Source organism: Humulus lupulus, chromosome 6 (assembly GCF_963169125.1).
Source record: "Humulus lupulus chromosome 6, drHumLupu1.1, whole genome shotgun sequence".
Lineage (NCBI taxonomy): Eukaryota > Viridiplantae > Streptophyta > Magnoliopsida > Rosales > Cannabaceae > Humulus > Humulus lupulus.
Genome location: NC_084798.1, coordinates 187,160,626 through 187,185,701, shown reverse-complemented (window position 1 = coordinate 187,185,701; position 25,076 = coordinate 187,160,626). Strand labels below are relative to the sequence as shown.

Genomic DNA, 25,076 nt, shown 5'->3' with positions numbered 1-25,076 from the left:
AAAAATTAAAGAATATCTTTTTTTTTAATTTGAAATTTAAATAACATAAACATAAAAGCAATAATGAGTTGATATTACGATTTAAAGAAACAGTTAAGAGTCATTCTCCACCCTCCACAATCATTCAAGACCAACAATAATAAACATTATTCTAATTTCCCAATTAAATTATTAACCCCGTAGATAACGCCGAAGCAGTCAATTATTCCAATCTCCCAATTACAATTAATTAAGGCGAAGCGCTCAATAATTAAATCTTTATACCAAGAAATAAATCCATGAAGCATGCAATCTATTTGACCTAGGAATAACATTAATTTCCATGGAGATAGGTTAATCTAAGCAAAAAAATCTATTTAACATATAATTCATTTAACCTAGGTTCTAAACTTCATCATAATCAATAATACATCTGACAATACTATCAATTGTAAATTATCATATACGCTTAGAACCCTAAACTATTAGATGAATAGTAATTCTAAGATGATAGTAGAACAATGAAACATCATAATTAGTTGACTACCTAACAAGATATCACATAATTCATAAAATTAATCATAGAAGAATAGAAACAATTTAATATTGGAGAAATCAAGAAATAACATTCATTATTGAAAATCAAGAATTCATGTCTTGGATTTTGAAATAACCCTTAACCTAAAAGAAGATTACACCATAATCACAAATATAATAAATAACATAATCATAATTGAAATTAAATAGTTTAAAAAGAAGAAGAAAAAACTAGTTTAATGTAGAAAAGATTGTTGTCCTCTCCTATTCTCTATTCTTCTAATCTCCCAAAATTCGCAATTCAAAACTCTTGAAAAAATTAGCCCTAAAACTTTTTATAATTCTCTTAAATAACATAAAAATCTGAAATCGCGATGACTGGCCGCGACCTAGAATAGTAGTGGTCACAGTCTGAGTGCTTGATGCTTGAGAAAATTAGCCTTGAGTCGCGACCTAGAAAAGTAGTGGTCGCGGCCAGTGTACGGATTCCCTTAAAAATTAGGATTTAGGTCGCGGCCTGAAGAAGCGCTCGCCGCTACCAAAACCTGATGTTTCCAAAATCCTAATTCCTTGTAATTAGGTTGCGACCACCACTTCTTTGAGCAACCAACACTCCAAATTTCACTTCACTTGATTTTGTATGCCGTTACTCAAGCTTCATTCACCGCAACATCACCATATATGCTTAGAGACTTCAAAACACATGACATATAAACTTCATTTTGCAACTCCTTTTGGTAGCCTATAAAATTCTTAAATCAAAATTGCATCAAATATATCATTGTTATCAACAAAAATTACAACTTAGTTTAAATATTGAAAACTTACAACATGAAGCTAAAATCTCTTAAAACACAAAATTAGCATCATCAAAATACGAAAGAACTTGCAAAATATATATAGAACAATGAACTTATCAATTATACACAAAACAAGTTATATACAACTACTATTTAAATTATAAATATCTTGTATAGCACAGGAAGTTGTCTCTCGGGCAACCAACATCCCATGCTTGTCTTTAGCGTCCAAACATTGGTTCTTGTTAGGCGATGTCTGACTACATAATATGATGATTATTGGGGTTGTGATCGATGTTTGATGTAGTAGTGTGAATATATATAGTCAAAATAATTATCAATTAATTATGTACCAAAAATCAATAAAATTCAACAAGTTGGACCATTTTTGCAACAGAATAAAGATATAAGAAACTGTAAGCTCATTTGGCATAGCTTTTACTTATACTTTTTGGTCGTAAACGTTTTTTTTTTTAGTTATTAACAACAAAATCTTTTAGTATATATATAAATATATATTTATTTATAGGGCTTATACTTTTTTGGACACTATGTTTTGTCTTATTACTTATTTAGACCATATGTTTTGATAAATTACTTTTTGTACTCTGTCTTTTATAAAATGATTCAAATAGACACCTAAACTCAATTTTGATGAATTTTTGTTTTGAATATGACAACATAGTTATTAGGCATAATGGTTGTGGTTTTGTTCTGAATTGTTAGTTTGGTGAATTATTTGTGATTTTAGTTCAAAAAATTTTGACCAAAATTAGAGTTAGGGATTCATTGGAATCATATTACAAAACACATTGTTGAAAAAGTAATTTGTCAAAACGCAGTGTCCAAAAGATAATGGCACAAACACATAGTCCAAAAAAGTATAAACTCTTATTTTTATTAATTGCAAAAATGATAAAATACAAAATCTATTATTGGGATATAAATAAATGTTATTTATGATTTTTTTCCCCCAAACTATGAACAATACATTATTGTGCCCCTTAATTTTTTCGAGTCGTTAAAAATTATCCTCGGACTATTCACAGTGTTGTAAAGTGGGACTTCTGTTAAGTTTTATCCTATGTGACTAACATATTGATGACGTGGCTATTTGGTCACTGACTTGTCATTGCCACGTCAACATCATGTGTATAATTTAAAATTAAAAAATATATATTTCTTTTTTTAAAAAAATAAAATTCAAAATAATTCAAAAAATATATATATTTTAATTCTTAAGAATTAAAGTTATTCAAAAAAAATTATTAAAATATATTAATCTTTTAAGAATTTATTAAAAAAAAAAGTTAATCTTTGTAAGAATTAAAAATAAATTTTTTATTGTTTATTTTGATAAGAAATATATATTTTTTAATTTTAAATTATATACATGACGTTGACGTGGCAATAACAAGTCAGTGACAAAATAACTATGTCATCAATTTGTTAGCATCGTAGGATAAAACTTAACAGAAGTCTCACTTTACAACACTGTGAATAGTTCAGAGATAATTTTTAACAGTTCGAAAAAATCAGGATGCACAATAATGCATTGGTCATAGTTCGCAAGGAAACAATCCTAAATAGCCATAATTAAAATAGAAAACATAAAATTTTATTAAAGCTCAAATAAAAAAAATCTTAATTTTAAAAGATGTTACCAAAAAAGCAGCATGTAGATATTTACTTCCTTAAAAAGAATTTTTTAAACACAAATTAAAAGTTTACCCAATCACTCCCAAAAACAAGCTTTAAGTTTTGGAATAACTTTGAAAAGTCATGTTAAATAGACCTTTACAACTTAAAATTAAAAAAAAAAAAAAACATACTAGTAAAAGAGGTATGTCAAGATCCATTAGTAAAATAATATTTAAAAAGAATATTTCACCAAATTGATTTTTTTTTTTAACTTTTTGGTAAATAGAAAGACTCTAAACTAAGGATGAAAGTAGGGTGGAGAATGGGCGGGGAATGCCTACCTTGTCCCTGTCCACATCGCCACCCCCACTCCGCTTGATTTTTGAGGATGAGGAATTTCCATCAAGGTTGGGGATCTCGAAGAAAACTCATCCATATAAAAAGAAAAAGAATTATATAAAACAAAATTTTAAAACATCATAATTAAAATCTATATTTATGTATTAAACTGGAATTTTAAAACATAGTAATGTAATTGTATATATTATAGGGTTTATATTTTTTTTGGACATTTGTATTGTCTCATTATTTATTTAGACCCTGTATTTTGACAAATTATTTTGTGGACCTTATATTTTGTAAAATTATTCAAATAGACCCCTAAGCTCGATTTTGATCAAAGTTTTTCGAATTAAAATCACAATTAATTCATCAAACTAACAACTAAAAACAAAAACACAACTATTATGCCTAACAATTGTGTTATTATATTCATTTTTTCGTTCATCAAAATTGAGTTTTGTGGCTTATTTGAAATATTTTACAAAATATAGGGTCTATGTTAGACAACAATATTTTTGTAATCGTAATCTTCTATTTTAGGATAGCATAGATTGTGATGTAATGAGTTATTGACTTTCCTAGTTTCTAGCCTTAAACTAAGCTTGTACAGCATGTATATTAACCATCTTAAGCAATGAGAATAATCACGGATTAATCTCTAATATGGTATCAGATTTCTAAAGTTTTTCCTTCTTCTTCTTCCTGGGAACCCCATCTCTGTTCTTCACGCAGCCCTGCTCCCTCCTTGTCCCACCTTGTTTCTTCTATATCATGTCAGACAACAAAGAAAAGTTCCACCCCGCCCTCTCGATTACCAACGTGAAATCCATCATCCCAATCACATTGGATAACGAAACTGGCCAATATCATTCATGGGCTGCTCTTTTCACGGTTCAACTCTGTGTCCACAACCTCCTTGACCACATCTTTCCTCCCACTGAGGAAGCAGCAAAGGCCGCCTACGAGAAGGAGAAAGCTGCTGACCCAGCTCTTTGGAAACGTCTCGACGCCGCCATACTGCAATGGATTTATGCCACCATATCCTCCGACCTTCTCCATGCCATATTGTTCAAGGATGACTCGCCCCAGGCCGCATGGAACCACCTTGAAACTCTATTCCATGACAATAAAGGATCTCGTGCTACTCAGCTTGAAGAGGAATTGGCTGCCATGAATTTTGAGAATTTCTCCAGCATCGATGCTTATTGCAACCATGTCAAGTCATTGTCCGATAGACTAGCCGACGTGGATGCTCCGGTGACGAATAGTCGCCTTGTTCCCAAACTTACAGGAGGATGGCCAGATTCGTACTCCGGCGTGGTTGACTACATTCAGAACCAAGACCCACTACCCTCGTTCGAAAATTGTCGATCTCGTCTCAAGCTTCGAGAACGAACCATCAAAACCGCTGCCGCTAAAGAAAGTGGTGGTGTTGCTGCCCTTGTCACCACTACAAATGGGTCACATTATAATCCTCCCATCGATGGCCACAATAGCTCTCATGGTCAAAACAACAAAGACAAAAATAGGAGGAAGAATAATAGAGGCGGTAATGGTCAAAACAACCGCTCTCGCAATAAAAATGGCGGTTTCGGCGGTGGTGGCTCCTCTTCCGGCACAGGCAACGGCAGCTACAACCCCCAGCAGCGATGGCAGCCGCCTCCTGGCCTCAGCCCATGGGCAGCGTGGCAGCAACCTTGAGGCGCCCCTTGGACAGTTCCTCCTTGTCCTTACCCATCAAGTTATGGGCAGCCTAGACCCAATTCTGCTCAACGGGCTCCTAGAGTGCTTGGCACAAGACCACAGCAGGCATATGCAACTTCTTATGCCCTGTAGCACCCCAAGTTGCTAATAAGGTTTAAGACCTCGTTTAAAGCATGCCTGGAAGGCGAGAAGTAAATTGACATGATATTATATGAATTTGATTGAATATGTGATTAGAATGCATGATTAGGTTGTATGCAGATGCATGTGAGCCCCGTATGTATGTTAGGGGTAAACTGGTAAGTTTAGCCCGTTGAGGGCATAAATGTGATCATTGTATTATGTGATTTGTGCCATGTGAGTGTGGTGTTTTTATCGTGATGCACGCGTTGAGACAGTCCTAGTGAGCTAATTAGTCTAAAAGTCACAACGGGATTTTGTACCCGGCTCGGGAGGAGCTTAGGGGTACTTTAGGAATTTTGTAAGTTGAATTGAGAACTAATGGTTATAGTTATTGGCGATTGAGTAACTTGTGTAACCGTTTGTAACTTCTTTGAGTAACAAGTTTTAGATGGAAAATGGTAGAATTGAATAGGAGTGAAAGGACTTGAGTACCCTTGAAGGTTTAGTTAGGAAGGATTATTAGGAAGGGGTAAAATGGACTTTTGGCAAGGGATTTAGACAATTTTCAGCTGGGTTTTTGGGGTACACGGTTTGGGCATTGAGTCATTTGATGGCTTTGATAAAAATTGAAGAAAAGAAAAACTAGAAGAAAGAAAAGCTAGGGCAAGAAGAAGAAAAAGAAGAAGAAGTGTAGAAGGGGCTGAAGTGGGAGTCTAGGAGGAGATCAAGGAAGCTTTTGGGTGAATTCTCCACTTGAGGTATGGATCTTATGCACATTTAAGTTTGGTTTCTGTTTTGATTTGTGAAATCTAAAGCATGAGTTAAGCATTTTAAATTTTTGGTTTGAGTTGCTGAAATTAGAAATCAAAGGGTGGATTTTGGGTGTGATGGTGTTTTGATCTTGATTCTAGTGTCTATAGGTTGTTAGATGGTTCATATGAAGTTTTACATTGATCTTGGGGTTTAGGTATTTGTTTGGGATGATTTGGGGAGGTTGTAGCTCGGGAAAAATGCATGAGAAAACCCAGAAAATCTGGGTTCGCGAAGGAGCGCCGCGGCCCTGTTCTTGGGTGCCGCGGCGCGAGGATGTTTCCAGTCAGGGGAGGCTCTCTGACTTGCTGGGCGCCGCGGCCCTCTTGGGTAGCGCCGCGGCGCTAGGCCATTTTCTGGGCATGAAATTTTGCAATTTTGAGCTTTTGCTCCGGGGGTTCGAGGGATGTTTCCAATGAATTGTTTTAGGAATTTGGGAGTCCCGAGAGTGTGGAATTGGTCCCGGGAAGTGGTTTTGAATTGATTAGTATTAAAGGATGTTTTATACGTGTTGTGACTAGGTCTTTGGAAAAGCTCGGGTTAGAGGACCGTGCTCGCGGCTTTAGTGCATCAGAAAGCTCGAAATACAAGTAAGAAAACCGTAACACTCGAGATCAGGGCATGGGCCCACAGTGTTATTGCAGGGCATGGCCCTAGATTGTATTATGTGCAAATGTATAACCTTAAATGAATTATTATATGTTTGAATGATTATTTCAAAATGTACTATATGTGTGATTATAATGAAATGAACGGCTAAGGCCGAGAGCGGCGAAGGCCGAGAACGGCCTTGGGGCCGGAAGTAACACTTAGCACATGGAGTGCTTATAGCCAGGGTGGGACCCAATGGATACATGAGTTATCCTTACGGTAGGACCGAGACCCCAGGCTTTGGTAAGGCCTCTGGGGCGGCATGGTCGTGCTTGTTCAGTCTAATGGTTTTCCTATTTATCAGTGGATTATATGTCAGCTATATTCTATGCATATGTTATATACTATGTGAGTTTTCTTGCTGGGCTTCAGCTCACGGGTGCTCTGTGTTGCAGGTAAAAGCAAAGAGTCAGTCAACCGCCCATGAGTATGGAGAGCGTGGGGGCGGCATGTACATGTTCGGCCTGCCCGACTGCTTTGGTTGGGGGCATTTTGTATATGGCTGTATTAACCTATTCTTTTGATAGTTAACCAAGTGTAAACCTATTTTTGAGTTGTAAATACTTTGTAAACCTTATTTTGGGATCCCGAATGTTTGATACTTACTGTTTTCAATGAAATTAAGCTTTTCCAAAGATTACAGCCTTAAACTCTGGTTTAGTCACACTTTTGGTTTTAAAAACCTCAAAGAGTTGGTTAGTTGCACAAATTTCCATTTTAAACTCACTTGGTAATGGCTCTAAGGTAGTAGGGCGTTACAACTTGGTATCAGAGCGAGCCAAGGTTTATTGGTTCTTGTGGACTTACCCCATTGCTACAAAGTCGCAGGTCTTTCCATATTTTAAAGCTTTCCATGCTCTCACTATAACACAATTTGAACGACCCTTCAAGAACTTCCAATGTGATAATGGCACGGAATTTGTAAATGGCCCATTTAAACAATTCTGTGTCGATAATGGCATCCAACTCCGTCTCTCTTGCCCTTACACATCTCCTCAAAATGGCAAAGCCGAAAGACACATTCAATCCATTAATAATATCATGCGCACCATTCTTGCTCATGCTTCTATCCCGGGATCGTTTTGGCATCATGCCCTTGCCATGGCCACCTACCTTCTCAATATTCTCCCAACCAAAGTCCTAGGAAACCTTTCCCTTACTCAAGTTCTTTATCAAAAGGATCCTACCTATTCTCATTTGAGAGTCTTTGGTTGCCTTTGTTTTCCCCTCTTTCCTTCCTCCACCATAAACAAATTGCAAGAACGATCCACTCCTTGTGCATTCTTAGGCTACCCTCCTAATCACCGTGGATATAAGTGTTATGATATGTCTAGTGGAAAAATATTCATTTGTCGTCATGTGCGTTTCATTGAAAATGAGTTTCCTTTCTCCAAAATCCATACCCCCACTACTCATGAATATGAATTTCTTGCTAATGGCTTACCTCCCCATTTTCTTTATCAAAGGCAGAACACCAACTCACAGACACATTTTGATCCACCAACATATCATTCCCCAACTCCTCCACATGCTGTCACGTCTCCCTCGGCCCAACAGGCCCAAGCAGAGACCCCTGCCCAGCTCGCCCCTCTCCTTCCTCAAATTGGGCCAGTTGGCCCCTCTCCTTCCCCAGCTGTGCCTCAGTCCTCTACACGACCCAGCAGCCCCAATACCATTACGGGCCACCCTCTCTCCCAGGCCCAAACTTCCCCACAGCCCAAAAATCAGCCTTCCTCCTCCTGCCAGCATCACCCACTCACCGGATCAGGCCCCAGTCCACAAATTGAGCCCCAAAATTCACCTCCAACCGGACCTAGCTCTACTAAACTCGTGTCTCATCGTATGACGACCCGTAGTCTCAATGGCATTTTCAAACCTAACCGCAAATACTCTACCAATTTAAGCACCACGACCACTACCGCCGTCTCACCCATCCCAAAAAATCTGGTTAGTGCTTTACATGACTTAAATTGGAAACATGCAATGTTAGATGAATAAAATGCTCTAATTAAAAATGGGACATGGAAATTAGTACCTAGACCTCCCAATGTGAATTTCATTCGATCTATGTGGATTTTTCGTCATAAAGAAAGTCTAATGGTGAATTTGAGCGGCATAAAACCCGCCTTGTAGGTGATGGCAGGTCTCAAAAGCAAGGTGTGGATTGTGATGAAACCTTCAGTCCAGTGGTTAAGCCTGCTACTATTCGAGTTGTCCTGAGCATTGCCTTATCATATTCTTGGCCCATTCATCAGCTTGATGTCAAGAATGCCTTTTTACATGGTCATCTCCATGAGACCGTGTATATGCATCAACCATTGGGATTCAAAAATCCCAAATATCCTGATCATGTTTGCTTGTTACAGAAATCTCTCTATGGCTTGAAACAGGCTCCCCGAGCCTGGTACCAGCGGTTTGCAGACTATGTCTTCTCCATTGGATTTTCTCACAGTACTTCTGATCATTCCCTGTTCATTTACAGGAAGGGTTCTGATCTTGCATACATTCTGCTCTATGTTGATGACATTATTCTCATAGCCTCCTCAGATAATCTTCGTAGGTCTATCATGGCTCTTTTGGCCTCGAAGTTTGCTATGAAGGATCTTGGCCCGTTAAGTTATTTTTTGGGGATTGGTGTCACCAAACATGAGAATGGCCTCTTCCTTTCCCAGAAACAGTATGCCGAGGAGATACTTGAACGGGAAGGCATGTCCAATTGCAGCACATGCCCTACACCGGTTGACACTAAGTCCAAACTTAGTGCCACTACAGATGCTCCTTATGATGATCCCACAAAGTACAGACAACTTGCAGGTGCATTACAGTATCTCACGTTCACTCACCCTGATATCTCTTATGCAGTGCAACAAGTCTGCCTTCATATGCATGATCCTCGAAATGCCCACATGCATGCCCTTAAGCGCATCTTGCACTACATTCAGGGTACTCTTATGTTCGGCCTACATCTCTATAAGTCTCACATTGGCAAGTTGGTCTCTTATACAGATGCAGACTGGGGAGGGTGTCCTGACACTCGCCGATCTACTTCAGGTTATTGTGTATTTCTTGGTGATAACCTCATTTCATGGTCCTCAAAACGTCAACCGACTCTTTCTAAGTCTAGTGCTGAGGCCGAGTATAGGGGTGTCGCTAATGTTGTTTCAGAGACCTGCTGGATCAGAACCTTACTTCTTGAGCTTCATTGTCCTATCCGACAAGCTACACTCGTCTATTGTGATAATGTTAGTGCAATATATTTATCCAGTAATCCAGTACAACACCAGCGCACCAAACATATAGAAATGGATATTCACTTCGTCCGTGAAAAAGTTGCGCGTGGCGAAGTACATGTCCTACATGTCCCATCTCGATACCAGATTGCAGATATTTTCACCAAAGGTCTTCCGCGCGTTTTATTTGATGACTTTCGGGACAGTCTAAGCGTTCGCTTACCTCCCGCTTCGACTGCGGGGGTGTGTTAGACAACAATATTTTTGTAAATATTTTGTAATTGTAATCTTCTATTTTAGGATAGCATAGATTGTGATATAATGAGTTATTGACTTTCCTAGTTTCTAGTCTTAAACTAAGCTTGTACAGCATGTATATTAACCATCTTGAGCAATGAGAATAATCACATATTAATCTCTAATAGTCTAAAAAGTATTTTGTTAAAATATAAAGTCTAAATAAGTAATGACACGAAATACAAATTTAAATATATAAACTCTATATTATATGAAGAAAAAAGAATAAATACAAAAATATAAATATGAATATAGATGGGTTAAGGAGTGTCACCCTTCCCCACCGGAATGTCACATCAAATATATAAATTACATTGTAACCCTGCTTATGACTCCGGCTCCATTTCTATTTAGGTGAGGATACTTATCCCATCTGTGAAACAAATATATATTTTTTTTTGTATTAAAGAAAAATAAATCAAAACTTTAAAATCTAACTAATTTTCAAACAATATTTATATACATATTAGTTAAGATATTTTTACGAGCATATTCCAAAATTCCATACCAAAAAAGAAACTGAAATTATTTAACATTATTAATTCAGTGTGATAGCTGTGACAAAAACCTATGTGGAAAGTATTAAAGTTGTAGATAAAGATGAGTTTTTCACTCCCATTTTTTATTTTAACTGAATCACACTCGAACTCGTAACCTTCATCAGCAAGAAAACTATATAAGTGCTTCTGCTCCTCGTACCAGAATTCTAAAGCTACATATAATACAGTCTTCTCCAATCCGAACTCCCTATCTACCACACCCAAAAATCCACTGCCTCTAATCACTCTTTTCCTTCGATCGTTCATACCCATGTCGAAGCTGAAGATTGCAGGGACATGGGCTGGTGTTATAGAGGTCGAATTGGAGAATTGGACCGTGCCCATGTTGAGAGAAGAGGTTGCTAAACGATCAAACTGTGGACCCAACTCCATCAATTTGATATGCGCCGGTAAAGTTTTGAAAGATGGCGATGGAAACGATAAGCTTGGCCAATTGGGCATCAAGAACAACTCCAAGATTTTGTCTACCCGGGTCGCTGCCGATGAGGGTAAATTCTTACAGAACGAATTGATGGCTGAGGAGGAACGCTCTCGTAGACTTGCTCGACTTAAGTGAGTTTTTCTTTTTGATAATGGGTTTGGTGTGTTTGAAGCTTTGATGGTATATCGTTGACTATTTTGATGGAAAATTCTGTTAATTGAACCAAGTTTGTAAATTGGGTCTTCTCTGGTTTAATAATTTGTCAATGAAAAATTAGGTCTTTTGAGAAATCTATCTCAATATGAGCTATATGTATGTAATGTCTTTCTGATTCTATATTGTATGGTTGAGCAGTATCTCTGTATATAATTTGCAGCCTTGCTTTGGGAGAGAGAGAGAGAGAGAGAGAGAGAGAGAGAGAGCACTTTTGGCTTTGATTTTGTTGATAATTTATCTTGGAATTTTTCTTCTTATAGTTTGGTTGCATATTGAATATAACAGCTCCATAAAATTCTGTGGATAGCTGTTTACTATATGATACTACAGGATGTGTTTGATTATCCAATTATTCTGTTTGGTGTTTTTCTGAAGTTCTATCCATGAAGTACCTTTCAAATGAATGTTATGAATGTGCTGGTCCTCAATTTTCTTGAAGCCAATGTTGAGCATAAAATTCTCCTTGTTAACTTGATTGTGTTTGTATTGAATTGACAGGTCGGCTGCTGCCGCAATGTCCCAAAGAAATGCAGATGGTACATTACCAGTTGATGATCAAGTTATTGAACTGGAAGATCAAAGTGGACGACAAGTGAAATTAGGAACAGAGACTGATCAGCGGTATGGTGCTTATTAGAATTTTCTCTTTGTATGCTTTACTGTTTGTCTATAAAGTTAGATGTCCATATAATTCTTTTGTTAGGGTTTAAGTGTTCGCAGCTCAGTGCTAATTAATTTGGACGTGTTTGCACTTATTTTATAGGGCAATCATGATGGGCCTGATGCTTCATACTAATGGAAAGGAGCTAATTAAGAAGGAAAATTACAAAGATGCAATGGAAGTACTTACTATGGGAGAGGTCAGTTGTCTGTAGTCCTGAATTATCTATTACAAAGTTGATATGCTAACATAAGTTGCATCTATGTGGTGGCTTTCTTTGGATAGGATAAGTATCACCTCAAAATGTCTGTTGCCCTTTCAATATGTTATGAATTACATTAGATGTTTTTCTTTTAAGCAAGGAATTTTACATACTGCTTGTGCTGTATTGATTGTTAAGCTATAAGCTATTTACTTGGTATTATAATGTGAGTAAGGCATTTATTTATTCCAAGCTTACTTTTTTTCTTTCTTCCAGGAGGCATTCTCTTTGTGTGATCCGAAGGTCATTGAGGTGAGTTGGCTATTATTGTTTTATACACCTGATCGTGCCTCTTCACTTTGAAATAGCTTACAAAGTACTCATAAGTACTCCCTTAATAGAAGTCATTGGACTGAGCTGCTTATTGACAGAGCTGAATTGTGTCCACGTGACTTGCACACTCAATGACTTTTTCTTTCTTTCATTACTTGCTTTTGTAAGAGAGTGGAAACTCTGTTAATGCTCTTCTTGAATTCTTGTAATTCCATTTGTATAATGGATCAGGGAAGTGTAATTATGAACCTTGATAAGCTTTTTCTGAACTTTTTCCCTAAAAGGGGCAATCTGAACTGACTTGAAGCTAGATATAAAATAATTACACATGTTCATAATACAATTCCATTTGGACTCTTATGCAATTATAGATGTACTCATCTTTATAAGGTAAATATCATAATCATCTTTAAAATATTTTCCACCTTTCGGATATGTGCCATTTTCAGTTTATCGACAATCCTCCAATACTGCAAATAGACATTGTGTGGTGCTACTTCATGCTACAAGACATTAGCTGTCTCTCAGTGGCAGGGGAGCGCCTTCAGAAAGCTAGACAGAATTTTGAACGTTCTCACGGAAAGGATTCCCAACGCGTCAGATTCCTTCAAGGAGGTCGCTACCCAGAGCTTGCACTGTAAGCATATTTCTGAACATATTTAAACTCGTAATATTCACAAATTGTTGTGACTGCTTTTCATTTCTATCCTTATTTATTTTTCATTTGAAGTGCATCGGTCTTTATTTTATCAACACAATTTCAATAAAGTATTCATCTCATTACCTTTCATATTCTGATTATAGATATTTGAGATTGGAGCTGCTGGAAGGAGTGGTAGCTTACCACAGTGGTCAGTTTGATAAATCAAGAAAGGTGCTGACCTCTGCGCGAGAGAGATTTATCCGGGTTAGTTGATTATACTTTGTGTTTTCTGAGATATAAATTGGTGGACCAAATGTAAGCTAGTTTTTTCTTTGGTATCCTGGTTGGCCCTAAATTGATTGTTCGATTACATCTGCATATTACTTTTCCAGAGAGAAGAAAAAATAATTGGCTATTCTAATCTATAGAAGTTCTTCCCTTCTTTATGTAACTAATCATAAGGGGAAAAGGCTGCCATCTAATCGTAATGACTCTCACTTACTCTATATTTTGTTTGTTATGGTTTCTTTCAGCTACAGGTGCCAGATGAAGCCTTGTCACTTGTTATGAGCATGGGCTTTAGAGAACATGATGCAAAGAGGGCATTGCGGATGAGCAATCAAGATATTGAGAGGGCCATCGATTTTCTTGTTGAACAAAAAGCAAGGAGGCTACAGAAAAGGGTAGAGGATCTTCAGAAACAAAAGGAGATTATGTTAGTCTCATGAATAATTAATAATTTGACTTTATAAGATATATTTCTCAATCTGTAATTTTAATTTGGCCAAAAATTGGCAGGGAGCAAAAGACGTATGGAAGGACACCCTTAAAGAAGGCTGTGGATCTCCAGAAGTTGAATGAATTGGTTTCTATTGGGTAATGAAGAAACTATAAAGCTATATATTATTAAGATTAAGGCATATTTATCTGATTATGAAGGTTCATTGGCTTTGTTTGTTAATTACAAACACAGACTTCATAGCTATTTACTATTAATTTATAAGGAATACTTACTTGAATATGAGAGGCTCATTGTCTTAGTTTTTATTGCAAGAGTCTCTAAAAGGTAGAATCTTTCTGCTTGATGAATACTATTTCCTATCAAGGATTTGCATCAATAGCAATCATTAATTATTTGATAACACAACAAGTATACGTTAGGTTTTTCTATTCTATTTATTTTTATTGAATCACATAATTAATTTTTAGTTATTTAATAAAGAAATCTTGATATGAGAGTCGATTCATCATATCATGAAATAGTTCACTCAATGGATTTTTTAATCCTATTAAATTTTACTTAGTTTAAACTGATGCCATTTCTTTTGTTTGATTAACTGTGTATCTTACATGTTGTGTCTTTATGGGTACACGCTGTAGGTTTGAGAAGGAGCTCGCAGCTGAAGCACTTCGACGAAATGAGAATGATACTCAAAAGGCATTGGATGATTTGACCAATCCAGATATTAATTCTTCAATTCAGGTTTCTTAGTTTTCTAAATAATTTTATTATGTTGTTTGGAACTATGGTTCTCTAACTAGTTTTTTTAATTTGCAGTTTACTATTGAATCAAGGAAAAGAAGGAGACAGCAAAAGGCTAATGATGCTTCAATTGAAAGCCTTGTGCAAAAGGGTTTCGAAAGATCAAGAGGTAACTGAGAAAGAGCTTCTTTTTCATAATGACAATGTTTAGTATTATACTGCACAAATACTTATTTCCAATGTTACTAAACAAACGTTTGCTTTAAAAACCTATGTAGAACCTCGTTGATTTCCTTGGACTTATAATTTTACACTTCTAATATTACCTATTAAGCTCTCATATTATATTGTTTGCTATAATATTTTAAAGGGATTCTACAGCTTGCCAGTTATCATTTTTTACTCTTTCTTTCAATTCCAAACACTGCCATGTGTGTATCTAAGGGGCGAGGTTCCTAATTATGGTCTGATATTTTAACTTCATCTGCAGCAATTGAAGCTGTTCAGGCTGGTGGGACAATCGAGGAAGCAATGCTTCGACTGCTGTCGCAATCTGCATCAGTCCCCACAGATGCCGCTGCTGACAACAATACAGAGTCGGCACCTATTCCTCCAGTTGCTTCTGATGCCTTTGCGAGTCCTTCAGTTCCATTTACCGACAATATTGTGGAAGAAGATGATGATGATGGAGGTCCATCTACTGCTGGAAAAGCAGAAGAGCGTGATGCAGAGATGGAGGACATGCTTGCAGATGGACTTGCAAAGGTCGACGCTTTGTCAGATTACGACATTGAAGTTACCAAAGAAGGTGAAGCCATAACTGAGTACTTGGCAATGCTGGATTCAGCGGGCAAGTTGTGAAAGCAGGATAATCTTCCTGGAGAGAGTAATGCAAACAGAATAATGTGAATAATTAGTACTAGTTGATAAAATATGGGGGATTTTACAATTTATGCAGAACAAGTTGTAGGGGAGATCCATAGTCTAACTGACATTAGAGATGGGTAGTTAATAATTGATCCAATATTCACAGATGACGTAATTGAAACAAATTTAGCTGTTTAAAGCATTATATGTGCTTTTGTGAATATTAGTTCTTCATTACAGCTAAAGAAGATATTACTTATACACAAGTCGTTTTATTGAAATTACAGCTTGACATTTTCTTCTTACAGATTTCTCTGTACTGGTTCTCTTTTTAATTTTTAAAGGACTTAATTTTATCTTGTGGAACATCATCTAGTATGAAAATGTTTTCACAAAGCAGTCTCTTGAAGTTGATGAAAGAGCAACTTTAATGTGACTGATTTCCACAGAGTTGTGATGAAAAAGTTTATTGACTCGGTGGTTATCATTAGTGTGATTTGGTAAGATAGTGTCCGTTATTTATTTATTTTTCTTTTGGAAAATTGATCTCTAATAATTTTCTTTTGATTCAAATGCCTTCTAAAACTAATATAAACTTGCAAGTCTAAAACTAAAATTATTAAAATAAATGAATAAATAAATTTTATTTATATAAAAAAAAACTATGCCAAAATATTATACTTCTAATGTTCAAAAGTAAAACTAAATATTATTAAGATAAATTTTGTCAACTCATCAAGAAAGAAAAGGGAAAAAAAAAGAAGATTAATCTTCTAAAAAAAAATACTAAAATAAAGAGAAAACTAAAAAAATTAAATAAATAGAGAACAAATTTTATAATTTAAGTATAGTTAAAATTATTATATTATTATTAAAGAACAAACTGAATAAAAAAATAGAGAATTTTAATTTATAAAAAAATGTAATTTGTTAATTTTATAATTTCTTAGGCTTTTATTAATTTAAACTTCTCTAAAAAAAATTAGTATATATTTACTCGCGGCTTTGAGCACATAAATTAATTTTTGTTCTTTTTCAACTAGATTTTAAATATAATCTATATTTTTCATTTTGACGGTTAAATATATATATATATATATATAATTTTTAAAAAATTAATTTATACAGTAAAATATATATTTATTCTATATAAAAAATGTGTATTTAACGGTATTTCTTGATTTTTAATGACTTTTTTTTGTTAATTTTAACAAAATATTCTAATTATTTAACGAAATATATCGTAAAAATAAATTATAAAATATGGTAGAATAAATATTTAGTAATTATATTAATATAAATTAAAATATTATAAAATATCATTATTATAATAATATTTAATATAAAATTATATATTCAATAATTATATTAATATAAATTTAAATATTATAAAATATCATTATAATGATAATATATATTTAATTTTTATTTTTATTATAAAATATCATAATTTTTATTTTTATTAAAAAAATTCATCATTTAGAAAATTTATGAAGTTTTTATGATTGTCATAATATAAATTTTAATAAATAAACAATATTATATATAAAAGAATGACATAAACATATTAAAAGAAAAATTAAACCAAAACATTGTTTATGTTTTTTTTTAAATAAATAATACGGTAATTTTTTAGATCACAAACTATTCTATTTAAGGTACAAAACATTCATGATAGTATTATTCAAATTACGCATCAATGATTGGAGAAGAAACACTCATGTTATTTGTACGTACATGACACTTATATATAATGTATTTATTATGCATTATATATTATTGTAATAACAAATATATAGTTTTATAATATGTGAATTTATATTGATATAATTATTAAATATATAATTTGTATTAAATATTATTATTATAATAATATTTTATAATATTTAAATTTATCTTAATATAATTACTAAATATTATTCTAGCAAAATTTTATAAAAAATAAGAATATATATTATATCTGTTATATATTATTATAATAATATTTTATAACATTAAATTTATATGGATATAATTAATAAATATCTAATCTAGTATTAAATATTATTATAATAATATTTTATAACATTTGAATTTATAATTAATAATATTTTATAATATTTGAATTTAATAATGATATTTTATAACATTTGAATTTATATTAATATAATTAATAAATATTTTATAATATTTGAATTTATATTAATATAATTAATAATTTTTATTTTTATTTGGTTTTAAAAGTATATTCCGTAAAATATTTGGAGTATTCCGTTAAAATTAACAAAATAAACCGTTAAAACCAAGAATTTTCGTTGTCTACGCATTAAATACTCTTATTTTCCATGATCAAGAACACTGGAAGTTCTTTTTCTGTTCGAAACTAGAATGAAGTGGAAACAGTTGGATTGGGTGAAGATCCAATTGGGTTATGAAGGTTGTTTTGGAGTGGATGCAGTAGGTAATAATGGTAGACTTGAGCTTATTTGGAGGAACCGAATGTTGGGGTTTTATGCCTTATTTTCTTTTTGTAATCTCATTTTATTATTAATAAAAAAATTAATTTTTGACTTATTCAATCACTTTGCTCACATATTTTATTTTTATAATTATTTGTTTAATATAAACTTCTATTAAATCTTGAGCATATAGTTAATCATATTTATAGCAATGTAATTACAGTGGAATATAAATATGAGTATATGTTCAAACATAAGTTAGTGCTAAAATTAGTCAGTGCACATGATTTATACTGACTTGTCAATCTACGTTATGATCTACTTACATATTGCAATGTTATGTTCTTTTCAGAACATTAGCAAAGTAGATAAGATCAGATGTATTTGTTACATCAGACTGGACCGATATTAACAGTAGATAAGATAAGTAAACATACCGTTATAATCTATTATAGTCATATCATATAGTTGACCATAGGTCAATTGAATCTCAATTCTGAGTGGTTAGTATTTTAACTAATTGTATTATTTGAGTTCTTTTACTTGTTCGTTACCAGTTTACCCTGCAGACTAGCCCATACTTACATCTTGAGAACTCGGTAGTATAATTGAGTGGGAGTGTTAATCATAGATATGAACATCTATAGCTTCTAATGAAGAAGTAAAACGATGGTTTCCTTTTAGTTTGGTTCAAGGTGCTAAATGATAGAGATCTCATTATAGTGAATAACTAAGTGTTTCAAGGATAAACATTTCATTGTAGACCGTCTATAGAGGATTGAGTGATAATTATGGTTGTAACAATGTATAACTAGTAACATATCTATATTGGTTATAGAACGTTCTATGAATTCAATAGTGCAATTCTGAGTCTTTAGTAGAGTCACAAGCAATTAATAAGTTAGTAAATTTATTTGTTAAATTTATGATAACTTATTGGAGCATGATTTCATAGGCCCATGGCCCCACTTTACATTGGATAAAATCATCTAGATAGTCTCAATTAATTGATTTAATTATCAATTAGAATTATCAAAGTTGACCAGGTCAATTTTGGATAGTTTCAGAGAGTTATACAATTTAGAGAAGAAAATAGATTTTAGGGCAGATTTATTAATTAAGACAAATTGGTGCTAAATTAATAAATAAGTAAATCAAGGTTCAAATTATAAATAATTAATTTGGTAAAGGATTTAAATAATTATTTAATTAATTAATCAATAGAAAATAATACGGGCCTTGATTTTTAGTCCACCGGGCTTATAATTACATGGGAAATTTCACAGGCCTAAAGCCCATGAGAATTTCGACCTAATGACTGATATTATCTATTATCTTATTAATTTTTTAATTAAAATAAATGGCATAATTAAGCCTATAAAAGGAATGCTAAGTGAGAGTTGAAAACAGAAGATCAACAGATGATTGAGAAGATCTGGAGCAGAATAGAAGATCAGAACATCTAGTTTTGATGCTCTAGGATTTTAGATTCTCTCTACAGCAAAAATCCTTTTCTAAGCCTTAATATTCTCTTCTCTTCTTCTTTTTGTATATATCTCATGTGTTGAGAATTGCCTACTCTAGTCTAGGTGATTCTAAGAATACTTTGGAAGGCTGTGAAGAAAATTGAAGATCGGTTCAGTTTCTTGGTGATACCCTGCGACAAAAAGGATTCAATGGTTAGAGAAACGGAAGGAATGACTAATACATTCCGTTGCATATAATGTAAGTGTTCTTATCATTATCTTTGTTTAAATTCAATTGTAGAAACATGTTCTAGGTTGTCTTATATAAATTTGTTTAATATAAGATTTACATGAAAATAAACAAGATCCTCTATAAGTTTTCCCGACAACTAGCCTCAAAGCCTTTGGTAATCTTTATTTTCATGCATGAACATGGTAAAAATTGAATTATTTGATGTGTTGAGTAATTATATGGGTTTCATGTTTTTTATGCAGCATATTGATTTTTATGTGATTATTAGCAAATTTAGGTTATTTTGTTGTGTTTTCTATGCAATTAATTTTTATAAATGCTTTATTTGATGTAAAACATGGTAAAAATTATACAAAATCTTTTGAAAATATTTTTTGGGCTGTGCCCGCGGCCACTAGGTTTCAGTGGCTGTGGCCTAGGAGTCTGAGACTAGTGGCTGCGACCACTATTAACCTCTGCCCCGCAGCCAAAACGCAAATTTTGCCCACAAAAGTCTCGCAGCCACCAACATTCACTGGCCGTGTCCTGCGATAAATTTTTTCTTAAAATTTGAATTTTGAATGTATTTTTTAATGAGTTGATACAAAAATATCATATTTTTCTCTATTATATAAAAATATCTCTTTTGAAATATGATATTTTTGTTGTTTGATCTTTTAAAAAATGGATATTTTCTACAAATATTCAAATTCAAATTTAAAAATAGGTTAACTAATTAATTTTAAATATTTTAATATATAAAAATATTAGAATTAAGTTATCAGATATTAAAGATACTTTTTTTTAAATACTTGATATTTTTGAAATCTTTTATTTGAAAATATTAATATCTGATTAATCTATGAATTTTAATATTTAAATATTTTGAAATTTGAAAATTTGTTGACTAGATATTTTTATGAATATCTGAATTTGTTTAACTGTTTAAGATATATATATATATTTTTTCCAAAAACAACTAATGATATTTGTTTTGAAAAAATTTATAACTGGTTAAATTTTTAAAAATATCACGTTTTGCAAACCAATTAATAAAATATTTTTTTAATAAATTAGATTTAAATTAACTTTGATTAATTGTTGATAAATCCTATTTAAATTAAATTCATATTTTGTAAAATGACCTAAACTAAGTTGATTTTTGATAAATGAAATTTAAATTAACTTTTGTTAATTGTTGATAAATTTCATTTAAATTGACTTATTTATTTTTGCAAAAATTTAATTAATTCAAATTTTGAATAAATTCTAGAAAATTAATTGTTGTATTTTTGCAAATGAAATAAATTGTGGTATTTTTGCATAAATTCATAGACTTGCTCATTTAGTAACATGATTAGGCCCATCCAATTATAACATGTCTGTGTTGCACTATATGTTGTATTTTTGCAATTAAGCCTAGATGCATATAATGGCCTGTATGTTTGCTTAATATATGGATTTTACTAAATAAAACATTCATAAAATGATAGGTTTTATTTGGACCCATTAGAAAATGTAAATTTTAAATTTCTCTCTTGTGGGTGGTTCCACTTGTGAATGTCCATTTGCTTCAATTAATAAAACAAATGTTTAAATTCCTGTCTTTTGGACCTTGTATGGAAGTATGGGGGCCTTAGTAGTGATAGCGACATACTGGACCCATCCCTCCTCCATACAAGCCCAATTGTTAAGGCCCATTGCCTGAGTTGGACTTAATTGTATATGTTCATTTAATTTTTACATTTTTTTGGAGAACCATAGTCATTAATTTTAAAAAATTAATAATAAAAAATATTATTTTAATTAAATAATGAGCTTATTTTAAGAATAATATTCGATCTCCACCGTTAGTTTAACAAGGTCAATAGCTTAATGGGGCCTCGAAACGCTTTGATTCGCCCCCCTACGAAAGGTGTTCATTAGTTATTTTGACAATGTTAGATTTCAAAAGATAGATAATTATAGGTCAAATTCTACTAGACTCACCCCTATGGTGACTACCAAGACTAAATCTAAGATTATCGAAACCGTGGGTCTAGCTCATAAAATAAGAGATTTTGTTTTCTTATTTTGATCGAATAGTAGGTTGTTGATAATGGTGTCCATTATTAAATGAGTTTACTATTAGATTAACTTATACATGATCTTTATTTATTTTCATGTATATCTAATATTAAACAAATTAATACGATATAGCCTAAAACATGTTTCTAAAATTGAATTCAAAGAGAAACAAAGAATAGAATACTTACAGTATACGCAGCGGAATGAAACAGTCATTCCTTCAGTTTCTCTATCTCTTGTATCCTCTCTGTCGCAGAGTATTATCAAGAAACTGAACCGATCTTCTATTTTTTTCACAATCTTCCAATGTATCCTTAGAACCACCTAGACTAGTGTGGGAAATTCTCAACAAATGAGATAGATATAGAGAGAAGAAGAGAAAATAACAAAGAGGCTTAGAAAATGACTTGTGTTTAGAGAGAATCTAAAACTATCAGAAAATCTGACTTGTGACTTATGTTTTGACTTCTCTCTAAGCACTCCTTTTATAGACTCAATTAGGCCATTTAATTTAATTAAAAAATCAATAAAATAATAGCCATTTTAAAGCCCTAGGTCGAAATTATCATGGGCTTTAGGCCCGTGAAATTTCACATTTGATTATAAGTCCATTGGACTTAAAATCAAGGCCTGTATTATTTTCTATCGATTTAATTAATTAAATAATTATTTAAATCCTTTATAAAATTAATTATTTATAATTTGAACCTTTATTTAAACTTATTTATTAATTTAGATACCAATTTATCTTAATTAATAAATCTGCCATAATTTCTCTTTTCTTTTCAAAATTACACAACTCTGTGAAATTATCCAAAATTGACCTGGTCAACTTTGATAATTCTAATTGATGATTAAATCAATTAATTGAGACTATCTAGATGATTTTATCGAAGGTACAATGGGGACCATGAGCCTATGAAATCAAGCTCCAATAAGTTATCATAAATCTAACTGTTGACGCAGTTCTTCGCCAACAGGTAATTAAGAAAATAAGAGAATGAGATTAGTGCTAAGTAATGAACTGAAACAAATGAATGATCTTAAAATGAACTAATGATACGAATACGTTTTTAGGTGGTTCAAAGGTTAAAATCCTTCTACTCCACCAGCCACTATTATTGCTATATTTCTGGTATTCTTTACAGGGTATTTCGTTACACAATAGAATCCAACCCTTTGCAACTCCCAGGGTCTCCATATTTATAGGAGAGGGCACCTAGGAGTTGGTAAGGGGGTTCATCCCGTGACCTTCTTACCCATCATGTCACTTCTGTGACATTCATGATTAATTCCTAAAATCTGACAAATGAAGTGTGGTCTAATCAATAGGTAAGGGGGATAATGGGCCGCACGGCCTAACCCAGTCATGAGTGCCTGAACACGCACGTTCATGCTGCGTGTCCGAGAATTCAGGGATATATCAGACACGTGATGTTTGATATATGCACGTTTACATTGCGTGGTTGACTTTATAAAGGGTCACAACCTCCAACTCCAGCTCGTGCCTTGAGCTGGATGCCTTCTTGACCCGCGGTCTTCATATTTGACTCGGCTCTTAAGTAATCTTAATAAACTTTTGGCTGCCTTGAGCTAAAAAGATAAGACCTGATAACAGCAGCTCCGGCTACGTGACATCCATGTGGATGATATAATTATGCCATATCTCAGCTCGCTAATAGCCCGTGGAAAATTAGGGCGTACATTTGCCCCCCAAGCCTCTGCTCGTGGCACATGACGTCATCTGGGGCCACAGTGGGGGCTTTTAGGCTTCTTCATGGACTCTTCATATTCTGTCCATTACGCAGGCGCCGAATACGTGGAGCATCGTGGTTGGTGACGGTACGTCTTCCGAGAACCACATTAAATGGCCTAGCCTATACTCGGCCGTTGTTTCGCCTTTCGAGTAGAGAGCCTCGGATCCCACATCAGGGCAATCCAATGACCCTCCTCACCTGGCCTCCTACGTATATAAAAGGGGTGGCCACCTTACGCATGGGCCACCCGTTTATTTGAAAATTTTCCAAATTTCCCATCTTCTTCTTTCTTCTCATCCTCAAAAAACCCTATTTTTCTCCCGGTTACTGTTCCCAGCGTTCCAGAAGTTCAAGCACGAGAGCTCCTTTGAGGCTTTGGTACCAGCTATTCCGACGAGGCTCCAACCCAGACGATCCCTTCATCCTCCCCACAGCAAAACATTCTGACTGTGCATGCTTTGAATTTCTTCTTCACTGTAGCCTAGGTAAATTGTTCCTGTAGCTGCATGCAACATTCTGTTGGTTTTTTGTGGGTGTGAAGGGCGTAGGTTTTTATTTTAGGGCATCGATTGTAGAAGAAAACCATTTAGGAGCATGGCTCATAGGGTACGCTTTCGGGGGAAATCTTCTGGGTAGGATTTTCGGTATGCTTGTTTAAAATATCCATCCTTTTGGGTGCAAAACCGGGTAGCTTAGGGGACACGCTTCACAGGCGGTTTTGCACTTCTTGCCTACGGAAACTTTCCTTCCAAGGCAAACTTTTATCCTGACCCTCCTGACACACGAATTCTGAGTAATCGGGGATCCGTTGGGAGAACAGGCGCGTGTTCATAGAACCGCGTGGTCTCACTCTCCACGGGCTGAGATTACCTCAGCCCGTGCAAAGGAACACATTTCGCTTCAGGTTCTTTCTGATGCTTAGGTCGCCTTTTCTAAAATTTCTTCTTTTGTTCGTTAGGCGACCAGATGGGACCCAAGAAGAACACCCCTAAGAAGACTGCAGGCAGCTCGTCCTCTCAACAATTCAAAGGAAAGGAGGTGGCGATGGACTCTTCAATCCCCGTTTTCGGGCTGGCCGTGGAGTGGGAGCTCGAGGTGGCGCCTGACGCTTTCTTCGAGGCTGAGAAGATCATCTCGAAGATCACCGACCAGGGGAAAGTGAATAAAATATTCCTTTCCCACAATATCGAGCTAGGGAGGGGCGCCCTGATCACTCGACCTCCCCTAGAAGGAGAGCAGAGCTGTGCACCGCTCGATGAAGACTACGCGGCTTGGAGTGACGAGCACTTCAAGGCTGGGGCCTTCCTCCTGCTGGACCAATACTTTGCTGACTTCCTCAACTACGTGAAGTTGGCTCCTTCCCAGCTCCCCCCTAACTCCTACCGTTTGTTAGCGGGGTTGAGATATCTGTTCCTGAAGCAGGAATGGGAGGTCCCCACCCCGGCGGATATCTTATATTTTTTCTGCCTCAAGGCCAGCCCGGAGCAGCGGGGGTGAGGCGACGGGTTCTACTACCTGTCCCGTTTTCCAAACACGGCTGCGGTCATCGATCTTCCCAGCCACCCCAACGACTTCAAAGACCAGTTCTTTATCTCCAAGGGGTTTCGCAACTGCGA

At 34.4% G+C, this 25,076-nt stretch overlaps 2 protein-coding genes across 2 annotated transcripts; both read left to right on the top strand.

The window, feature by feature from the left end:
- Nucleotides 1-4,070: 4,070 nt before the first annotated feature.
- On the top strand, nucleotides 4,071-5,000 carry LOC133785753 (uncharacterized). The gene has a single exon (XM_062224968.1). The coding sequence runs from the start codon at nucleotides 4,071-4,073 to the stop codon at nucleotides 4,998-5,000; it is 930 nt and encodes a 309-aa protein (XP_062080952.1).
- Nucleotides 5,001-10,728: 5,728 nt separating this feature from the next.
- Nucleotides 10,729-15,807, top strand: LOC133782832 (uncharacterized). The gene is made up of 11 exons (XM_062222240.1): nucleotides 10,729-11,226; nucleotides 11,810-11,932; nucleotides 12,075-12,171; nucleotides 12,451-12,486; nucleotides 12,957-13,144; nucleotides 13,312-13,414; nucleotides 13,684-13,865; nucleotides 13,949-14,026; nucleotides 14,531-14,633; nucleotides 14,709-14,802; nucleotides 15,124-15,807. The coding sequence occupies exons 1-11, from the start codon at nucleotides 10,925-10,927 to the stop codon at nucleotides 15,492-15,494; spliced, it is 1,677 nt and encodes a 558-aa protein (XP_062078224.1). The 5' UTR covers nucleotides 10,729-10,924; the 3' UTR covers nucleotides 15,495-15,807.
- Nucleotides 15,808-25,076: the final 9,269 nt, after the last annotated feature.